The 19734-nt window shown below is 38.8% G+C and overlaps 1 protein-coding gene across 5 annotated transcripts in view; it reads right to left on the bottom strand.

Annotated features, from left to right (window-relative positions):
* Window positions 1-990: 990 nt before the first annotated feature.
* LOC134349338 (peroxisome proliferator-activated receptor gamma coactivator 1-alpha-like) overlaps window positions 991-19734 on the bottom strand; it is a 176403-nt gene continuing 157659 nt past the window's right edge. For 3 of the 5 annotated variants that reach the window (XM_063053493.1, XM_063053494.1, XM_063053492.1), the window contains 5 exons: window positions 15607-16459; window positions 9478-9574; window positions 4165-4286; window positions 3913-4064; window positions 992-2541 (listed from right to left, as the gene is read on the bottom strand). In XM_063053493.1, coding sequence (XP_062909563.1) covers window positions 2438-2541; window positions 3913-4064; window positions 4165-4286; window positions 9478-9574; window positions 15607-16459 — 1328 coding nt within the window. In that variant the 3' untranslated portion in view covers window positions 992-2437. Of the gene's footprint in view, window positions 2542-3912; window positions 4065-4164; window positions 4287-9477; window positions 9575-15606; window positions 16460-19734 lie in introns of all 5 variants that reach the window. The other 2 variants (XM_063053496.1, XM_063053497.1) reach the window with 2 other exon arrangements.

The raw sequence follows: 19734 nt of genomic DNA, 5'->3' as shown, positions 1-19734 counted from the left end.
CTCTTTCTTAATATCTACATGCTCAAGCTTTTCAGTCAGCTGTAAGTCATCCCTACAATCACCAAGATCTTTTTCCATAGTGAATACTGAAGCAAAGTATTCACTGACGTTGTTCTGCAATCTCCTCCTGTTCCATACACACTTTTCCACTGTCACACTTGATTGGTTCTATTCTTTCACGTCTTATCCTCTTGCTGTTCACATACTTGTAGAATGCCTTGGAGTTTTCCTTAATCCTGTCCGCCAAGGCCTTCTCATGGCCCCTTCTGGCTCTCCTAATTTCTTTCTTAAGCACCTTCCTGCTAGCCTTATAATCTTGCAGATCACTATCATTACCTAGTTTTTAAGAACCTTTCGTAAGCGCTTCTTTTTTTTTTCAAATAGATTTACAACAGCCATTGTACACCACCGTTCTTGTACCCTACCATCCTTTCCCTGTCTCATTGGAACGTACCTGTGCAGAACTCCATGCAAATATCCCCTGAACATTTGCCACATTTCTTCCGTTCATTTCCCTGAGAACATCTGTTCCCCATTTATGCTTCCAAGTTCCAATGCTATGGTAAAGGAGATAGAATTGTGATCACTATCTCCAAAGTGCTCTCCCACTGAGAGATCCGACACCTGACCAGGTTCATTTCCCAATATCTGATCAAGTACAGCCTCTCCTCTTGTAGGCTTAACTGCAAGAAACCTTCCTGAACACATCTAACAAACTCCATCCCATCTAAACCTCATGGCAAAAGAGATTGGCAATTCTGCTCTAGAGTAATCATTCAGACAACCCCTTGTCTTGCCATTTTTTTAAAACTGACTATAAATTAGAAACTGCAGTCAAGTATTCTTTTCACATGTGCTTTTATCCATGAAAAAAAAGATAAATTGAAAATGGAAAGTCGTTACACAGGTGTTCAGGCATGAAGGACATTCCAAAACAACAACCATCATCATCTTGTGTACATCTTATTGGGAAATTACTGCTGCAGATTATGTTGGTATAGTGTGTGAAAGATAAACCTTATGGATATTCAAATAGAAAGATGAGAAATTTAAATTAGTATGCAACTATCCCATATTTTCTCATTGTCAGAGGACAAATATTAACTTATCACCTACTTTCTCCTTCAATTACAGGATGTAATTTTGTTGAGTTAGAATAAACAATTACAAAAAAAATCCATTCCTACATTGTTTTATTGCTATTTTTATTCAGTGGCAAATCATTGAAATACTGAAAAATAAATAAAATACAATTGTTAAAAGAATGTGTTACATTCTGCGATTTTATTAATGTAAACAAGTGCACTGACGGGGCTTTGAGGGGGTTTCAACATATTTACAAGACATTAAAATATTATGTTTAATACAGTCTGTGATTTGAATTACTCTCTAAGAAACTATAAGATATGATTTAAAAATACATAATATGCCATTTGCTTGGGAGCTAGAGCCTTATTGAATCACACTTACAGCTGATGTGGAAAGGTATAAGGTTCCAATGTTTCAATTTTAAGATCATAAATAAAACACATTAGATTACCAAAAGTGAACTGTACTTTAACTGCCTGAAAAAATCTAATTATAAAACAGTAATGAATCAAGTTAGGTATCCCAAAAATTAAAAAAGTTGAAAGAAATAATCAAACTTTATCTGAACTCCCCATACCTTCCCACTTACACATTTTAAATTAATCACACACATACGTACTGAACATACTTAAATAATAAAACAACTTCATCATCAGTGTATGATTTTAGAATAATCTACTTTCATCAGCTAGTTATAACATTCTGATGATCCCACCAATTAATGGAATAATCATCCATGCACCCAGTTATAAATTTTTCTTGATATGCACTTATTCAATGACTTACAGTACAGCTCTGTCAATCTAGATATGTTAGTTCACTATAATGATAGTAAATTCTATAATATTACATGTAAACATTTCTGGTTAGGAAATTTCAGGACTGAAAAGGCAAGGCTACAGTTACAGTGCATAGTTGAAACAATGGAAGCACACAATAAATTACAACAGAAAATGCTTCAATACATGTAAACTATTACATTTTAAAATGCAGCACATAAAACACGTAAAATACCCGAGTGTTTAACCCCAATTCCCATTATACTAACACTGTATCCCAAACTACAGACATTAAAATTGGTGAACACAGCTGCAACTCCACTATTGTTTTATGGTTACTTATGGGAACACAACAACCAGTGAGCAGTAGTTCTACTAGACTGCCCAAACTTGTGACATTTGACATCTACCGAAGAATCACAGACAGAAGCAGCTTAGTTCATGTAAACTTCATTTTGATTTCACTGTTAAAGGATGAGTGTCCTGTTCTAATGGACAGAGGTAAACAAATGAAAAGTGCCTTGATTGAGGTATTGTGGCATCCTCTGCAGGCAATAGATGTAAGGCTGTTACCTAGTCAGGCTTCCCTGTGCCTCTTTCAACAAGCTGTCAAAATCCATAGTGTCATACTTGCTTTTCATTGGAGAAGGATCCAGGTCTTCTGCACTGGGATCTAAAATTAACCAAGATTTTTTTTTAGTTTTGTATTTACTTCTGCTTTACAAAATAAGCACTTTAATGAACATTTAGTATTATTTTCTTCTGGGCCATATTACATTATTTCTATGCATTACATTTTTATATAGAAAATAGCAATTCAGGATTTCAGTCCCTCTATGTATTCAAAAGAATTTCAATACATAATGGTTTTGATCACTCTTTTCTGTCAAAGGATTTGTTAGTGATGCTGGTGTAGCCAAAACTTATTCAAGTATGCATAAGCTATTTCTGCAAAGTGTGCGTAAAACATCCATTGAATGCTAAACCAAATCTAAAGGGAAAAATTTGCGTTCCAGTAAACCTTTACTTGTTAAAGCTTTTGCTATACAGGTGTTCTGAACATGCAAACTTCAAGAGCCCATTGGCAAAAGCTAGGAAGCAGAATTATTTCACAAAAATGAAGCATACGAGTTGCAGTATTTCTAGATTTGATATGTATTTAGGAGAAATATTCCTGGTTAGATAAATTAAGATACTGGGATTACCTAGAATTTTTGGAAAATAAGGGAGAGGCACACTACAAGGAAGTCAAGGTTAAAAATAAACATGATATCTCACTGGTTGGGCAGGATGTGTTTCCAATTTGTTAACAGAATCAGTGCTAACAGGGTTATTATTGCATTACAGAGACAGAGATGCATTATCAACAGTACTGCTGTGCCAGGAACCTGCCGGAAATCCACCTGGAAATTTCTCTATGGTAACACAATTAATGTCGTTTACTGGCCATTGAGCTTGTTACCTCAGAGGAATCTCTGGGGACGCCATTGCTGTGCATTCAAAAAAGAGAGGGAGACAGTGGCTTCTATCACATCCAACAAGAGCAGGAGGCCTCCCTACATTAAGCCACTGTGTAATTCATTGCTGGATTTGTGCCAGCTCCCCCACACTTGGCTTCCCAGCACAGCAGTGGGGAGGACATGCCAGGAATTTTTTGGTAGTGCATTGGTTCACAGCCCAAGTAGATACCTTTTTTTTAATACAAGGATGTAAGTACCTCTGAGGACCATGAGAGTTACAAAGAATCAGCATTTTGTGGGATCACGCTGAGTGGCATACAAGTGCACATAAAATGTATAAAAGCTCTGAATGCAGGAAAAGGTTAGCTCTGGCAGGAGAGCGCTGCTAGCCTCCATGTGCACTTTACCTGGAAAACTTAAGCACATGGAGCACCAACAGTGAATTGTTGTGAATGTAAAAGAAAAAATGATGCATTGTTCAATAAGATACGGTTTCCATTTTGTACCGATCAACACCATAAAACAGTATTATCGACAGAGCTGAAACGCTGAAATCTACAGAGAGTAAAATGCAAGTTCCTTACCCAGATCAGTGTAATTGGCTTTGCAGAATTGTCTGAGCCCTCCACAATATAAATGCAATGCAGGCTCACCCCGTCTCTGCAATTTATGTCCATTCTTGAGAGCAGAAGCAGCATCCTCACTATAGCGATATGCAATAAATCCATACTTAACACTGCATTTAAAACAACGCATTAGTGCACTTAATTAAAAATGGACATAACCCGAAAATATGAGATTCATTAGAACGTTTCATATTCTTAATTAATGCTTACCCCTTATCTTGAGTAAATAGTTTGCATTCTTCGATCTCTCCAAAAATTTCAAAACGACGCTTTAGTTCTGCTGGAGTTACATTGCAGGCTAGCTTTCCGATATAGATAAAACGGCACTCATCCTGAACAAATAAATATAATTCGAATCCATTTGTAAAATCTCCTTCGGTTATTCACTTCCCCTTTCTGTGGTGCTTTAAATCAATTATTTATTGCATGCCTATTAATAGCATACATTTTTAGCACACACAGTGTGTACGTGCTGTTCACAACATCTGAACTCTGTTCTCACAAAATTGTCTTGGAATACTATACTTTGTTAAAGCAATATATAAATACAAGATATATTGATCTTTCTGCAATGGATATGGGTGGCTCAGAAATAACCTATAGATTTGGAATGGCCCAAGTTACCATAAACAGTGCAATATTATTTTAATTAATAACCAATTATTGAAAATGGACAGCATATGGAAAAAGGTGACTTTCATAAAGGTTTCTTCTGGATAAAATATTATTACAGAGCAGCTATTTAATGGTAAATTTTAAATGAAGTCATGAACTAAAGATTAAGGAATTTGCAACCATCAGAGAATTCTTGATTAAGGATGGGATTTTATCCCCTAAGTCACCTCTAGGCACCTGTTATTTGTGTAATATGATATTACTGATGATATTTGGAGAGGAACTTTTAACATGCTTATATGATATCGTTATGCCTATTTAAAATTATGTATTTTAAGCACACTTCCAGTAAAATAGTGGATAAAGAATTGTTGTCAAGCTGCTGGTGGATAACACACAATCATACAGGAGCAGGAGTAGGACACTGGCCCTTCAAGACTGCCTCTTCAATATAATCATGCATATATATGCTGGCCTGGATAGATGAATTGAGAGGAAGAGAGAAGCCAAATTAAACTGAGGGGTAAAATGATTCAATGCTAAATTGAAATATGGTGGGGGGGGGGGAACTGAGGAATGCCAGAAACACAAGAGGAATCTGTTGGAAAAGGTAAAGGAGAATGTGTCACAGTGAAGAAAAAATTAGAATAATTAGCTCTAATTCCTGTATGAACTTGCCTATAAAAAGCAGAGTGTTTCTGTGGACTTTGGTGTAAATGCCATCACTGTCATTTCTTAATTCAGATTGGTTCTGATCACCTCAATATCACAGATAGCTGTGGAGGCCAAGTCATTAGGTATACTTAAACAGTATAACAGTAGTATGGGTGTTAAAGGTTATGAGAAGAAGACAGGAGAGTATGTTTGAGAGGGAATATAAATCTGCCATGATCAAATGGGAAAGTAGATATGATGGGCTGAATGGCCCAATTTTGTTCCAGTTTCTTAATTGTTTTATTCCCAGTACCACCCACTCTCTGATTCTGGCTTCTTGTTGAAGACAATTTTAACCCTGCACCTCCTACAGAACTGCTTGGGTCAAAGGCATAGCCTTCCATCTCAAAATCTTCCCTATACTTGACATATGCCGGTGATATGAAACCTGTTTCTGATTCTTTAAAGCTAAACACAAATGAAAGTTACTGTTATTGTCAACTGGAAATGTTAAATGTCATTGCTTAACTTTTATGTCTATATTAAAGATAAATTATCTAAACTCTTCAACCTGCCACATTTTTCTCTCAGGACACATGCCATGACTCCCCTGAAATGAATAATCAGTTTTGTGATATCAACACTTCTGCTTTAATATATTTATGACACTTATGTAAACAAAGGAACAGCTGGACTATAAATTATAAAACCCATTTCAAGTCACTGGTTTATAAACCAAAGCTATTTTTGAAGAATTATCGTCGTGACAATGTATCAGCTTATTTGATGTCATTGCCTGGTAGTTTTTAGATTAGAATGTATGATTCTTTGCAGGTTTAGACAGAAGTAATATCAAAATGACTAATGAAAAATCTATGTTCAGAATTCAGTTCTTATACTGTTAAACAGAATTTAAAAACATCTCAGCATTTGATGGCTCTGGCCCACTACTCAGGGAATTCACAAGAATGAGAGGTGACCTCATTGAAACCTACCGAATGTTGAAAGTCCTCGATGGAGTGTATGTGGAGAGGATGTTTCCTATAGTGGGTGAGGATGGAGTGCATGTGGAGAGGATGTTTCCTATAGTGGGTGAGGATGGAGTGTATGTGGAGAGGATATTTCCTATAGTGGGTGAGGGTGGAGTGTATGTGGAGAGGATGTTTCCTATAGTGGGTGAGGATGGAGTGTATGTGGAGAGGATGTTTCCTATAGTGGGTGAGGATGGAGTGTATGTGGAGAGGATGTTTCCTATAGTGGGTGAGGATGGAGTGTATGTGGAGAGGATGTTTCCTATAGTGGGTGAGGATGGAGTGTATGTGGAGAGGATGTTTCCTATAGTGGGTGAGGATGGAGTGTATGTGGAGAGGATGTTTCCTATAGTGGGTGAGGATGGAGTGTATGTGGAGAGGATGTTTCCTATAGTGGGTGAGGATGGAGTGTATGTGGAGAGGATGTTTCCTATAATGGGTGAGGATGGAGTGTATGTGGAGAGGATGTTTCCTATAATGGGTGAGGATGGAGTGTATGTGGAGAGGATATTTCCTATAGTGGGTGAGGATGGAGTGTATGTGGAGAGGATGTTTCCTATAGTGGGTGAGGATGGAGTGTATGTGGAGAGGATGTTTCCTATAATGGGTGAGGATGGAGTGTATGTGGAGAGGATGTTTCCTATAATGGGTGAGGATGGAGTGTATGTGGAGAGGATATTTCCTATAGTGGGTGAGGATGGAGTGTATGTGGAGAGGATGTTTCCTATAGTGGGTGAGGATGGAGCGTATGTGGAGAGGATGTTTCCTATAGTGGGTGAGGATGGAGCGTATGTGGAGAGGATGTTTCCTATAGTGGGTGAGGATGGAGCGTATGTGGAGAGGATGTTTCCTATAGTGGGTGAGGATGGAGCGTATGTGGAGAGGATGTTTCCTATAGTGGGTGAGGATGGAGCGTATGTGGAGAGGATGTTTCCTATAGTGGGTGAGGATGGAGTGTATGTGGAGAGGATGTTTCCTATAGTGGGTGAGGATGGAGTGTATGTGGAGAGGATGTTTCCTATAGTGGGTAAGGATGGAGTGTATGTGGAGAGGGTATTTCCTATAGTGGGCGAGGATGGAGTGTATGTGGAGAGGATGTTTCCTATAATGGGTGAGGATGGAGTGTGTGTGGAGAGGATATTTCCTATAGTGGGTGAGGATGGAGTGTATGTGGAGAGGATGTTTCCTATAGTGGGTGAGGATGGAGCGTATGTGGAGAGGATGTTTCCTATAGTGGGTGAGGATGGAGTGTATGTGGAGAGGATGTTTCCTATAGTGGGTGAGGATGGAGTGTATGTGGAGAGGATGTTTCCTATAGTGGGTGAGTCCAAGACCAGAGGACACAGCTTCAAAATAGAGGGATGTCCTTCTAGAACGGAGATGAGGAGGAATTCCTTTAGCCAGAGAGAATATGTTGCCACTGGTGAGGGCAAGTCATTGGGTATATTTAAGGCAGAGGTTGATAAATTCTTGATTTGTCAGGGCACAAAAGGATATGGGGAGAAAGCAAGACTTGATGGGCCAAATGGTCTAATTCTGCTCCTATTACATAAGGTCTTATGAAACTTCTGCTTATCCAAGAAATATTTTTGAAAATATATTTTGACTAAAGCCAGGAGCAGTAAAACTGTCCTTAAATGACATGAATGAGTTTGTTCAGCACTAATACATTAATTATGAATATGGGCAAAAACTAAATGAGTGACAAAGCTAGTTACTATCTACAGGCAACACATCTCTTGCCAGTGCTAAGATTAAAGCTGCGAACCATTGATGCACAGGATTTTAGCAACAGAGGCCCCGAGCATAAATCCTCCTTAGGCAAGGGAAATGAGTACAGTACAGTCCTTCTTGTTATTAGTAGACTTGGTAACCTTGCTTTAATCAGAGACAGTAAACCTAATGCAACTCAGGCTGAGCACTGTTGAGAATATCAAATTTACTAAATATTTATGCTTCTCATCAAATGTAAAGTAAATATAACTTTGAAAGTCTTTTTTTCCCATTCTGAAGTAGATGAAAAGATCATGGTCAATTTCACAGAATAGTTCCTGTAAATATACAATATTAAAAACAAACGTGATAGGAAAATGTAGCAGGATTGAGATTTAAAATCAAAGTTCATATTGTCTTTTAGATGATCAGGCATACTCTTACTATTTAAAATGTGAGTATTAAAACCTGAACCCCAACTCAAACAACCTCTAACCTACTAATTTCCAGGTTTAAGAGGCAGTTCATTCACTGATTTGCATGAGATGAAATGTCAGCCTTTAAGGGAGGCTGTCAATTTCTGATTTAATCTGCTTTCCAGGTTTAAGGTGATATGATCACTTTCACGGGCATCAAGGAGCTTGGCAGGTGAAGAGAAGCAAGGACAGCTTCATAGAGAAGGTAAGTGCCAGCTCACATGCCCCCATTCTTCTAGACTCTGGGTTATGAATCACAGACGCCTTGGGATCAGGGAATGACACATGTTTCTCTGGGATAGGACTACTATTCTTCCACCCTCGTTGGCAATCAGATCACACCTCTTGTCCTGGTTCTATAGCCTGTCCAGCTGGAACCCATGCCTAATAATAAGTTTTCTGGGTTAGAAACCTGTCAGCAAAGGACCAGTGTGAAGTCAGATTCCATATTAGACAAGTTTCCATTCTACCTTCAAACCCTCTAGATTATATAGATTATTTTGAGGCAACAAAGGAGATTCCTACAGTGCTCCAAGCCTACCATAACACAGAATAATCTTCCTGTTTGGGTTAGGGAACTAAGTGTGCACCTGTGTTTACTGCTGCCTGACAGGAAAATTGAGATGGTGAAATATGCACCTAAGGTGAGGGGCCAAGTAGAATGTCAGAGTGATTCATGACGGTTTATCTTTGAAACATTGGGCGGATGCAGAAGGGACGAGAGAGGGCTAGTGTGATTGGCAGAATAAAATAGGAAAATGGACAGGTTGAGATCTTAAGGAAGGAAAACTGAAGTGGTGATAGGAATAGATTGGCAGATTTTGACAAATGATCCCCTCACCCCCACACACACTTTTCTGCTGTTCTCCCTCCTTACAGTGTAATGGAGAAATATTCAGCTCAATCAGTCTTTGCAGTTGCAAATTATTTTACTCTTTCTGTCATCTTAGAGACACATTTAAAGCACCCAGTAGACCATATTTAAAGTAAGACTCCAGTATTAGATCCAATTTTCTCTTCCTTGATTGACCTACCATGGCTTTATTCCTTCTATCCCTTCGGTTAGCATTTTCAAAGTCCTCACCATTCCAAATTTGCCTCCCGTATAAACATTTGTCATGCCTGGCATTCCTGTGGAATGTTCACAATAAAAATATTTTCAGCCAGCAGCAAGTTTAACATCCGTACACAAATAAATTACTGATAATCTTTATAAGAGTTGGTAGCCTTGTCATAGTACTGGCAGATGCAATGGGCTGAATGGCCTTTGTTGGAGTCTGAGCTTCTTTTGGAAATCAGGAAAGAGGCACAAAACTTGTTGCTTCACAGTCGTTTTATTAAACGTTGATAGAACAAAGAAAATTTGAGACAAATGGTGATAGTGATCTAGTAAGTGAAGGAAAAGCTAAGAAGCTAAGAAGGTGGCACTGCCTTGTAGTCAGCTATATTTATAGGACAGAGATAAGGAAAAATTCCATTCATATTTATAGATCAGAGTTAACCAATGAGAAAAATCATTAATCAAATAATGCAGTACAAAGAAGCTTACAGAGCTTTCCATAATTATACACTATATAACAACTAAAGGCATACTAAACTTGCATATACATCCTATAATCACTGAGAAGCATAGTAAGCAGTTACTGGTATATAAGTAACTGTATAAAATGCAAGCAGTAATGTTAAATTGCAAATCAATTATAAATTAAACAGTCTAATCTAAGAATTAAACAGTTGGATCCAACACCCTGTCGCATGAAACCAATTCCCAGGTGCTTAATCCGTTTACCAAAGGTGGCACATCAAATACATTTTAAGATATAATTTGCCCACCATAGTGACAAGCAAAGATACTTAACTACACTACCACTAGTGGCAATTTAATGAAAACCAACAAGTTAGTTACAATATTATGCAGTAGATTGGGGTTAAATACAGGATCTACATTTAACGCATTCTTTGTATCCAACTGACAAGTTAATTACTTGGCTATATTTTTCTCAGCTCCCCACACAGACTAGGTGTAGGGTTTGGGAACTGGCTGGAGGAGGTGGAAATGATAAGAATCAGTGCTTATCCATCCTCTGAAACCCTGGTGCTAAAAACATGAATTAAGCAGTAGGTTCAATTATAATGCTTTTCATGTTTTAACAAATGGCAGAATCCATCTTCTAAACAAAGACATATCTTACGGGCAAAAGCTGCATGTATTAAGTATTGCTGGAAATATATCTCAGCTGAAGTTAGAGAAGGGGAAAATAGGAAAAATAAAGAGACTTAACATCTTGAACAGGTGATTTGATGAATATTGTATCATTAAAAACATGCTAACAGAATCCAGTTGGGCATGACAGACATTACATATATTTATAAACGATAGGTAGTTCACTATATTCTATTTCTAATTTAATTGAAAAGCCCTATTTCAACTGTCTCGCAGAGGCTTTTCATCTTAAATAACTATAACACTGGTTACATTTATGGATAGTGCAAAGAAAGGCATTTACAATGATAAATTGCTGTAATGTAAGAGCCTACAATTTCTGTTCAGTAGTGAAGCAATTGCACTTGTCCCTGACTTTGAAAAACACTGCCCACAACAATCCAATAATCTCTGTGGTGTGGATATCATCTTCCCTGACATCATTTGTCGGTGGCACCTATGACATCAACAGACATGTCTGGCAGCCAATCAATTACATTGAAAAATTTTCTCAGAAAGCAAACAATAATAGAAAGAACTAACTTTTACTTAATTTTAAAACTGCATAGTTATAAATGATTACAGTGTAGAAGGCCATATGTCTACACTAGTTCCCTACAAAGCAACTCTTCGGTTCTCAACTAAACCAGCTCTTTTCTCCATAGCCTTACAATTTTTCTTTCGATATATACTTATCTGATTTCCTCTTGAAGTCCATAATGAAACCTGCTTCCATCACTTCTGCAATTACATTATTTCATATTCGAACCAAGTACAGCATTAAAAAGATTCTCCTTATATCAATCTCAAATATGTGTTGCTCTTTTGCATGAGATTACAAGAGTAGTGGAATATCAAACAAACTTTATAAAGAGATCAATTATTTCAAATACATCTGAAATTTCTTTTTAAGAAAATTATTGTTTAAAAAGCTAAGATAAGACCATTTGGACCAGTGTTTTCATTAAGGAGAAACGCAAGATACACATTATATGAAGCAGAATACATTCAGGATTTTTTGGTCAGAATTATTGCTAAAGTTTTCATCAACTCACTGATGAAATACAGCGGATTCTGGTTAATTGAGCCATCAGTTAAACGGGGCAGCTGTTTATTTGGGACAACTCTTAAGGAAGAGAAACAAATTGAGAAAATAACCGGGTTTCCCTGCCTGTATTGGACACCATGCAGCTTAATTGGGGCAGGAGACCAATGCCAAACATTTTCCAACGACCATCAGTGGCGTGCATGTCATGTGGCCATCAGACACTACACCATGCTTAAAACAGTTTCTAAGTAGTGTCACTGGTGTATTTGCGTTCAATCAGCAGTGAGTTAGCGAGTATACGACTGTAAGACCATAACACAGGAGCAGAATTAGGCCATTAAATTCATCAGTTCTGCTCCGCCATTCCATCATGGTTGACTTACTATCCTTCTTAACCCCATTCTCCTACCTTCTCCCTGTAAGCTTTGTCACCCCGATTAATCAAGATGTATATTTACTTTGAACCTATCAGTTTCTGCCTTAAATATACCTAGTGACTTGGCCTGCACAGCCTTCTGTAGCAATGAATTCCACAGATTCATCATCCTCTGGCTAAAGCAATTTTCCTCATTTCTGTTCTAAATGGCCATCCCTCAATTATGAGGCTGTGCCCACTGGTTCTAGACTCTCTCACTATAGGAAACATCCTCTCTACGTCCAGTCTATTTAGGCTTTTTAATATTTGATAGGTTTCAATGAGCCCCTCCCTCCTCCCTTGTTGTTCTAAACTTCAGCAAGTAGAGACCCAGAGCCAATGTTCCTCATGTGTTAACTCTTTCATTCCCGGGGCCATTCTTGCCAACGTCCTCTGGACCTTCTCCAATGCCAGCACACGCTACCTTAGACCAGGGGCATGAAACTGCTCGCAATACTCCAAGTGCAGTCTGACCAATGCCTCATAAGGCCTCAGCATTATATCCTTGCTTTTGTATTCTAGTCCTCTTGAAGTGGATGCTAACACTGCATCTGGCTTCCTTACTAATGCCTCAACCTTAAGAAATCTAAATCCCTTTTCAAATCTAATTTTTGAATTTCCTATGCTATATTCCATCTGCCACTTCTTTGCCCATTCCCCCAATCTGCAGACACCCTGCTTCCTCAACACAAGCTGCCCCTCCTTCGTATCATCCGCAAACTTGGCAACAAAGCCATCAATTGTTCCATCCAAGTCACTGACATACAACATGAAAAGAAACTGTCCCAACACCGCCCCTTTAGTCTCCGGCAGCCAACCAGAAAAGAGACCCCCTTTATTCCCTCTCTTTTGCCAGACAGCCAATCTTCTGTCCATGCTAGTACCTTTCCTGTGATATCATGAGCTCTTATCTTGTTAAGCAGCATCACGTGTAGCACCTTGTCAAAAGCCTTTTGAATGTCCAAATTAATAACATCTACTGACTCTCCTTTGTCTATCCTGTCTGTTATTTCCTCAAAGAAATCCAACAGATTTGTCAGGCTAGGTTTTCCCTTTTGAAAACCATCTTGTTCATCTAAGTAGCCTGAAACCTCATCCTTAATACAGATTCCAACACCTTTCCAACCACTGAAGTCAGGCTAACTAGCTGATACTTTCTTTTGCCTTCCTTACTTCTTAAAGAGTGGACATTTGCAATTGTCCAGATCAGGAACTATTCCAGAATCTAGTGATTTTTGAAAGATCACTATGAATGCCTCCCACAATCTCTTCAGCTACCTCTTTCAGAACTCTGGGGTGTAGTCCATCTGTTCCAGGTGACTTATCTACCTCACACTTTTCAGTTTCCCGAGCACCTTCTCCTTAGCAATAGCAACAACACTCACTTCTGCCCCCTGAGGCTCTCACATTTCTGGCATACTGCCTGTGTCTTCCATAGTGAAGACTGATGCAAAATACTTACTAAGTTCGTCCTCCATTTCTTTGTCCCTCAGTACTACCTCTCCAGCGTAATTTTCCAGTGGTCCAATATCCTCTCGTCTTTTTTTTTACTTTTATGTAGCTGAGAAAAAAAACTTTTTGTTTCTTCTTTTATATTATTGACTAGCCGATCTTCATATTTCATCTTTTCTCTTTTTATGGCTTCTGTTGTTTTCTAAAAGCTTCCCAAACCTCTAACTTCCCACTAATTTTTGCCATACTATATGCTTTCTCTTTTGCTTTAATGCTGTATTTGACTTCCCCTGTCTTTATAATACTTCATCTTTGCAATCCATCTTTCCTGCACCTTCTGAATTTCCCCAGAAACACCAGCCATTGCTGTTCTGCCAAAATCCCTGCTAGTGTTCCCTTCGAATCAACTTTGGCAAAAACCTCCCTCATGCCTCTGTAATTCCATTTACTCCACTATAATACCGATACATCTGATTTTAGCTCCTCTTTCTTGAACTGCAGAGTGAATTCTATCTTATTATGAACGTTTCCTCCTAAAGATTAAAATAAACCTTAAGCTCCCTAATCAAATGTGAATCATTACCTAACACCCAATCTGGAATTGCAGCTCCCCAAATGGGCTCAACCACAAGCTGCTCTAAAAGACCTTCTTATGGGCATTCTACGAATCCCCTCACTTGTGATCCAGCACCAACCAGATTTTCCCAATCTATCTACATATTGAAATCTCACATGATTATCACAACATTGCCCTTTCTACCTCCTGTTGTAATTTGTAGGCCACATCCTGGCTCCTGTTTGGAGGCCTGTATATAACTCCTATCAGGGTCTGTTTACCCTTGCAGTTTCCCCTGCCCACAAGGTTTCTACATCTTCTGATCCTATGTCACCTCTTTCTAAGATTTTATTTCATTTTTTACCAGCAGAACCATGCCTACCTGCCTGTGTCCTTTGTATTGTTGGGCATTAAGCTCCCAACTTTGACCTTTCAGCCACGATTCAGAGGTGCCCACTATATCATACTTGGCAATCACTAACTGCACTACAATAAACTGATACAGAACCGTTCTGCTCACTGTGATTTCAAGCATGCAGCCTAGGAAATGCCAGAAATGTCCGGGGAGAAAATGAAACAATTTCACTACTTCAACAAGTATTTGAAGGTATTGACAATCATCTTGAATGTTACAATTAAAATGAAGATCTGGAGGATGCAATAATCAAAAGCACTGTTTAAAAACAGCCCACTATCTGCACCAGTTGTCTGCGCTGATTTTCTTCAGTTATAGTCAATCAAAAGAACATGTTAGCATACACTGAACGAATTCCTCCATCGATAACTTCAGTAGCTAATACTCAGTTTTATAATTCTAGAATAGTTTTGGAAGTGTTCTAATTTATTCCATATTTTAATTAATTACATAATTTGTTAGTTAAATAATAGCTTGTCTTTTTTAATACCCTTTTTTAAAGTATTTCTATCAAACTTCAGCCAATTGGGGCAACCGCTTAATTGGGCCAATATGTACTAGTCCTGATGTATCCCAAATAACCAAAATCCACTGTATATACAGGAAAAGGCTACAACTCAGAGCAGACTGAGCAGTAGCAGAAATTATTGGTAGTTACTTATACATTTTTCTATTGAACTGCATTTACAGTTGCTGCCAGGTTTCCTCCATTACAACAAATTTGCAATCAAATTTGAGATCAATATTAAACTCCTTTTCCTGTTACTCCTACCCGAGAGGCACTACAGGTTGTGTGAGGTTGTTCCTTTACACAGGCAGCCAAACTACAGGCTAGGTATTCCTTCATGGCTAAACATCTCCCTCATTCAGTCTATCTTTTCTGACAGGTTTTGTTATTGGAAACGATGTCTAACTCTGCAATACACCATTTAAAATATCTCTGGAAATTGAAGAAGGTTAGAGCGAAGGCTGGGGATGACTGAAGGAAGGCTACGGTCAAGTCAGAAGTTCATGATGCAATTACCAGTTCTTGCTTAACAACTTTATTTCTTTACTCGCTTGTCAATGACCTACCTGGAAGATTCCCTTTTCACTGGAGATTGAGATTGCGTATGAGGAAATCCAGAAGTTACTTTGTGCTGTTGGTTAGAGCTAGGCTTCGTTCCTTCGTCATCTAACTGATGTTCTTGCGCATGCAAAGAGTCCTTTGGCAGTGATTGGGCATTCATATGCAAGGAAATAGACGGTGATTGATCTGGAGAATTAGTCCCAGAATTTTTCATCCCTGTTAGCAACTTTACACCAGAATGATTGCAGCATTCATTAGGGCCATAATTATTGCCTTCAAGTGCATCTTGTTCCACCTCATCCGTAATGGCTTCTTCCGGATAACCAAAATGTTTGAATAATTTGGCTCTTATCTCTTGGTCTCTCATTGGTTTTTTATTGCTGCTCAGAATGGAAAGCTTTTTACTTATCTCCACTCTCTTACCATTAGGTCCTTGACTTGGAATAGGAGACATCTTCTGCTTCTTATCACTGCAAAGTGAATAATCATCATATGTTTCCTTTCCATCTTGATGGCTACTAGAGTTTGGAAGTTCATAAAGTCTCAGAACATTTTTTTCAGTTTCAGTTTCTGACCTGTACAATTGGCAATAGTCGTGGTCACCAAAGCATCTGGTATATGACCTTTTAGCTTTCTTGCCTTCAATCTGAACTGGGGCAACGGTGGCTTTGCTAAGGTAAGCATACAGCTCAGTTTGCTCAGGGTGTTTATTGACAAGACTTTTTGATAAAGAACTCCAATGATTCTTTGTTGGTAATTCATTAATTGTGTTGTCAACAGATGAATCTATTTTTATTGCTGTCTTGAAAGGATCATCTCGGGTCGTTTTGTGTGGCGGTGTAGTTGGAGGTGTAAGTCCTGCAAGAAGAGTGATTGACATTGATTTTCATTAAATAATTATTATTTTTGAACATAAAGACAAGGATCTGACAATAATAATATGGAATTAAGACACATTAAATGGTGATAGGCAAGAACAGTCAGAGAGGCAACCATCTACTACCACTCTGTGGCTTCTCTCGCATACTAATGTCTAATCCAATTTATGACCTCATCTTGAATGCCAAGCAATTGGAGCGTCTTGACCACCCTTCCACGGGGAACTTTGTCAAAAGCGTTGCATGTCCATGTAGACAACGTCCACTGCCTTGCCTTCATCAACTTTCTCAGTAACTTCCTCAAAAAACCCTATAAGATTAGTTAGACACAACCTAGCATGCACAAAGCCATGTTACTATCCCTAATCAGTCACCAACTATCAACATATTTATACATGTGGTCCCTTACAATACATTCCAATAACTTTCATACTACTGATGACAGGCTCACCGGCCTATAATTTCCTGGCTTATTCTTGGAGCCTTTCTTAAACAACAGAACAACATTAGCTATCCCCCAATCCTCCGGCACCTCATCCCTGGCTAAGTATCTCTGTTGGTTCCCCTGGAATTTCCCTACTAACCTCCCACGGGTCCACGGCCCTGTCAGGCCCTGGGGATTTATCCACCATAATTTCCCTCACGACAGCAAACACCTCCTCCTCTGTAATCTGTAAAAGGGTCCATGTCCTTCTACTGCTTTGCCTCACTTACGTAGACTATATGTCCATCTCCAGAATAAATATAGATACAAAAAAATGTATTTAATAACTCCCTCATCTCTCTCGACTCCATGCATAGACAACCACTCAGATCTTCCAGAGGATCAATTCTGTTCCTTGCTATCCGTTTGCTCTTAATATATCTGTAGAAGCCCTTAGAATTCTCCTTCACCTAGTCTGCTACAGCAACCTCATGCCTTCTGTTAGCCCTCCTGATTACCTTCTTAAGTGTTCTTTTGCATTTTTTATACTCATGTACCTCATTTGTTCCTACCTGCCTACACTTGCTATGCACCTCCTCCTTTTTCTTAAACAGGGCCTCAATATCTCTCATAAACCAAAGTTGCATAAACCTGTTATCTTAACCTTTTATTCTGACAGGAATATACAAGCTCTGTACTCTCAAAATTTCACTTTTGGAAGGCCTCCTACTGACCAAGTCCACCTTTACCAGTAAACAACCTTTCCCAACACACGTTTGCAAGATCCTTTCTGATACTGTCAAAATTGGCATTTCTCCGGTGTAGAATAAGAACATGAGGACCAGACCTACCTTTCAAAGTTCAAAGTGCATTTAATATCAACGTATGTATACTATATATAACCTGAAGATTTGTCTCCTTACAGGCAGCCACAAAACAAAGAAACCCAATAAAACCCATTAAAAATGAAGACCGTCAAACACACAATGTGCAAAAAACAAGTCACAAACAATAAAAAGTAAGCAAATAACATTCAGAAGTAAAGTTCACGAAAGCCAGTCATCTTTGCAGCTGGCCCAGGAACCTGTTACTTACAGGGCACAGCCTTAGTCCACCGCAGAGATGAGAAAACCTTGCCGACCAGCCCGTCCTTCACCTCCGGCCCCGATACCCTGACTTTTCTAATCCGGTCCGGTGCTTAAATCGGACAAGGGCCCATTGCCTTGATTCAGCCTGTACAAGCCAAGCCATAACTGCCCCCGCACCTTCAACACTTCAGTCCATATTGCAAAAATGCCAGCTCATGCCAGGAATTCAAAAGCTCAACTCCAAAAGAGAAGTTACAGGCTATTGATTGCAATGATTGTTGTCCAGAAAAAGTGTGATTAATACAGTAGTTAGTAGTTCTATTTCCTGTCAGTAAGGCATCACTGTGTTTCACCACTGCCATCTTCAACCAGAAATTTCCATAATTACCTCTAACCTAATGGCATTATGATCACTAGATGCAAAGTGTTCCCCTACACAAACTTCTGTCAGCTATCCTGTCTCATTCCCTAATAGGCGATACAGTACCACACTCTCTCAATCTTGGAATCCTATGTGCTCATTAAGGATACCTTCCTGAACACACTTGACAAACTGTTTCCAATCCAGCTCATTTACAGTATGGGAGACCCTGTCAATATGTGGAAAGTTAAAATCACCTACTGTCAACCGTATTTTCTTGTAACTGTCTGTAATCTCTATTCAGGATTGCTCCTCTAAATCCTGCGGATTGTTATAATCCCATTAATGTGGTCAATACCTTTCTTATTCCTCAGTTCTACCCATAATGCCTCACTAGACAAACTCTCGTTTGTCCTGTCTGAGCACTGTCGTGACATTTTCCCTGGCTAGTAATGCCACCCCTCCCCCTTTAATCGCCCCACTCCTCATTCCTTCACGTCTAAAACAATGGAATCCTGGAACACTGAGATGCCCGTCCTGCAACCAAGTCCCTCTAATGGCTATAATATCATAATTCCAAGTGCTGATCCTAAGCAAATCCGCCTTTCCAACAATACCCGTTACGTTGAAATATACGCAGATCAGAATATTAGTCCCACCCTGCTCAACCGTTTGATTCCCGACTTTCTATGTATGCTTAACAGCATCTTTCTCCACAACCTGTTCTCCACTTTCTGTTCTGGCGCTTTGGTTCCCATTCCCCTGCCACTCTAGTTTAAATCCCTCCTCCCCACCGCTGTTCCCCCCAACTCCCATGCAGCACGGCATCAGTACAGGATCAATATTGGACATAACTTCTGATAATACATTTATTTAGTCCTCTTCTCACTGCTCCCTACTGAAATTGTCTCCTTCAGATAGGAAAAGCATATTAGAAATCAATCTAAACTTTATTATTAATATTTATTGAATAAAACTAACAGAAAACAACATAACGTAAAAGCTTTAAGCTGCAGTAAACTGGCATGCCACTTAAAAAAGAAATCTAATATTCTGTCTGTGTCTTTAGGTAAACTACCAGCAGTTCACGCACTTATATTCTGTTCACAACACATATGCATTGAAGACCTGACAAAGCTATGAAAAGAATGCCTTACAGTGGCTCCTCTTTAGCCTTCTCAGTTCGCATGATGTAGACATTCAAAATAAATCAGATTATTCTAAATATAACTGAATCAGTCAGGAGTAATTTAAATAAATTTATGAATAAAATCATAACACAAGAAATTCCATAGATGCTGGAAATCCAAAGCAATACACAGAAAATGCTGGAGGAACCTAGCAGGTCAGGCAGCATCTACGGAACTGAATAAACAGTTGAC

Source organism: Mobula hypostoma, chromosome 7 (assembly GCF_963921235.1).
Source record: "Mobula hypostoma chromosome 7, sMobHyp1.1, whole genome shotgun sequence".
Lineage (NCBI taxonomy): Eukaryota > Metazoa > Chordata > Chondrichthyes > Myliobatiformes > Myliobatidae > Mobula > Mobula hypostoma.
The sequence above is the reverse complement of the archived record's forward strand: the minus strand, read 5'-3'. Positions and strand labels throughout refer to the sequence as shown.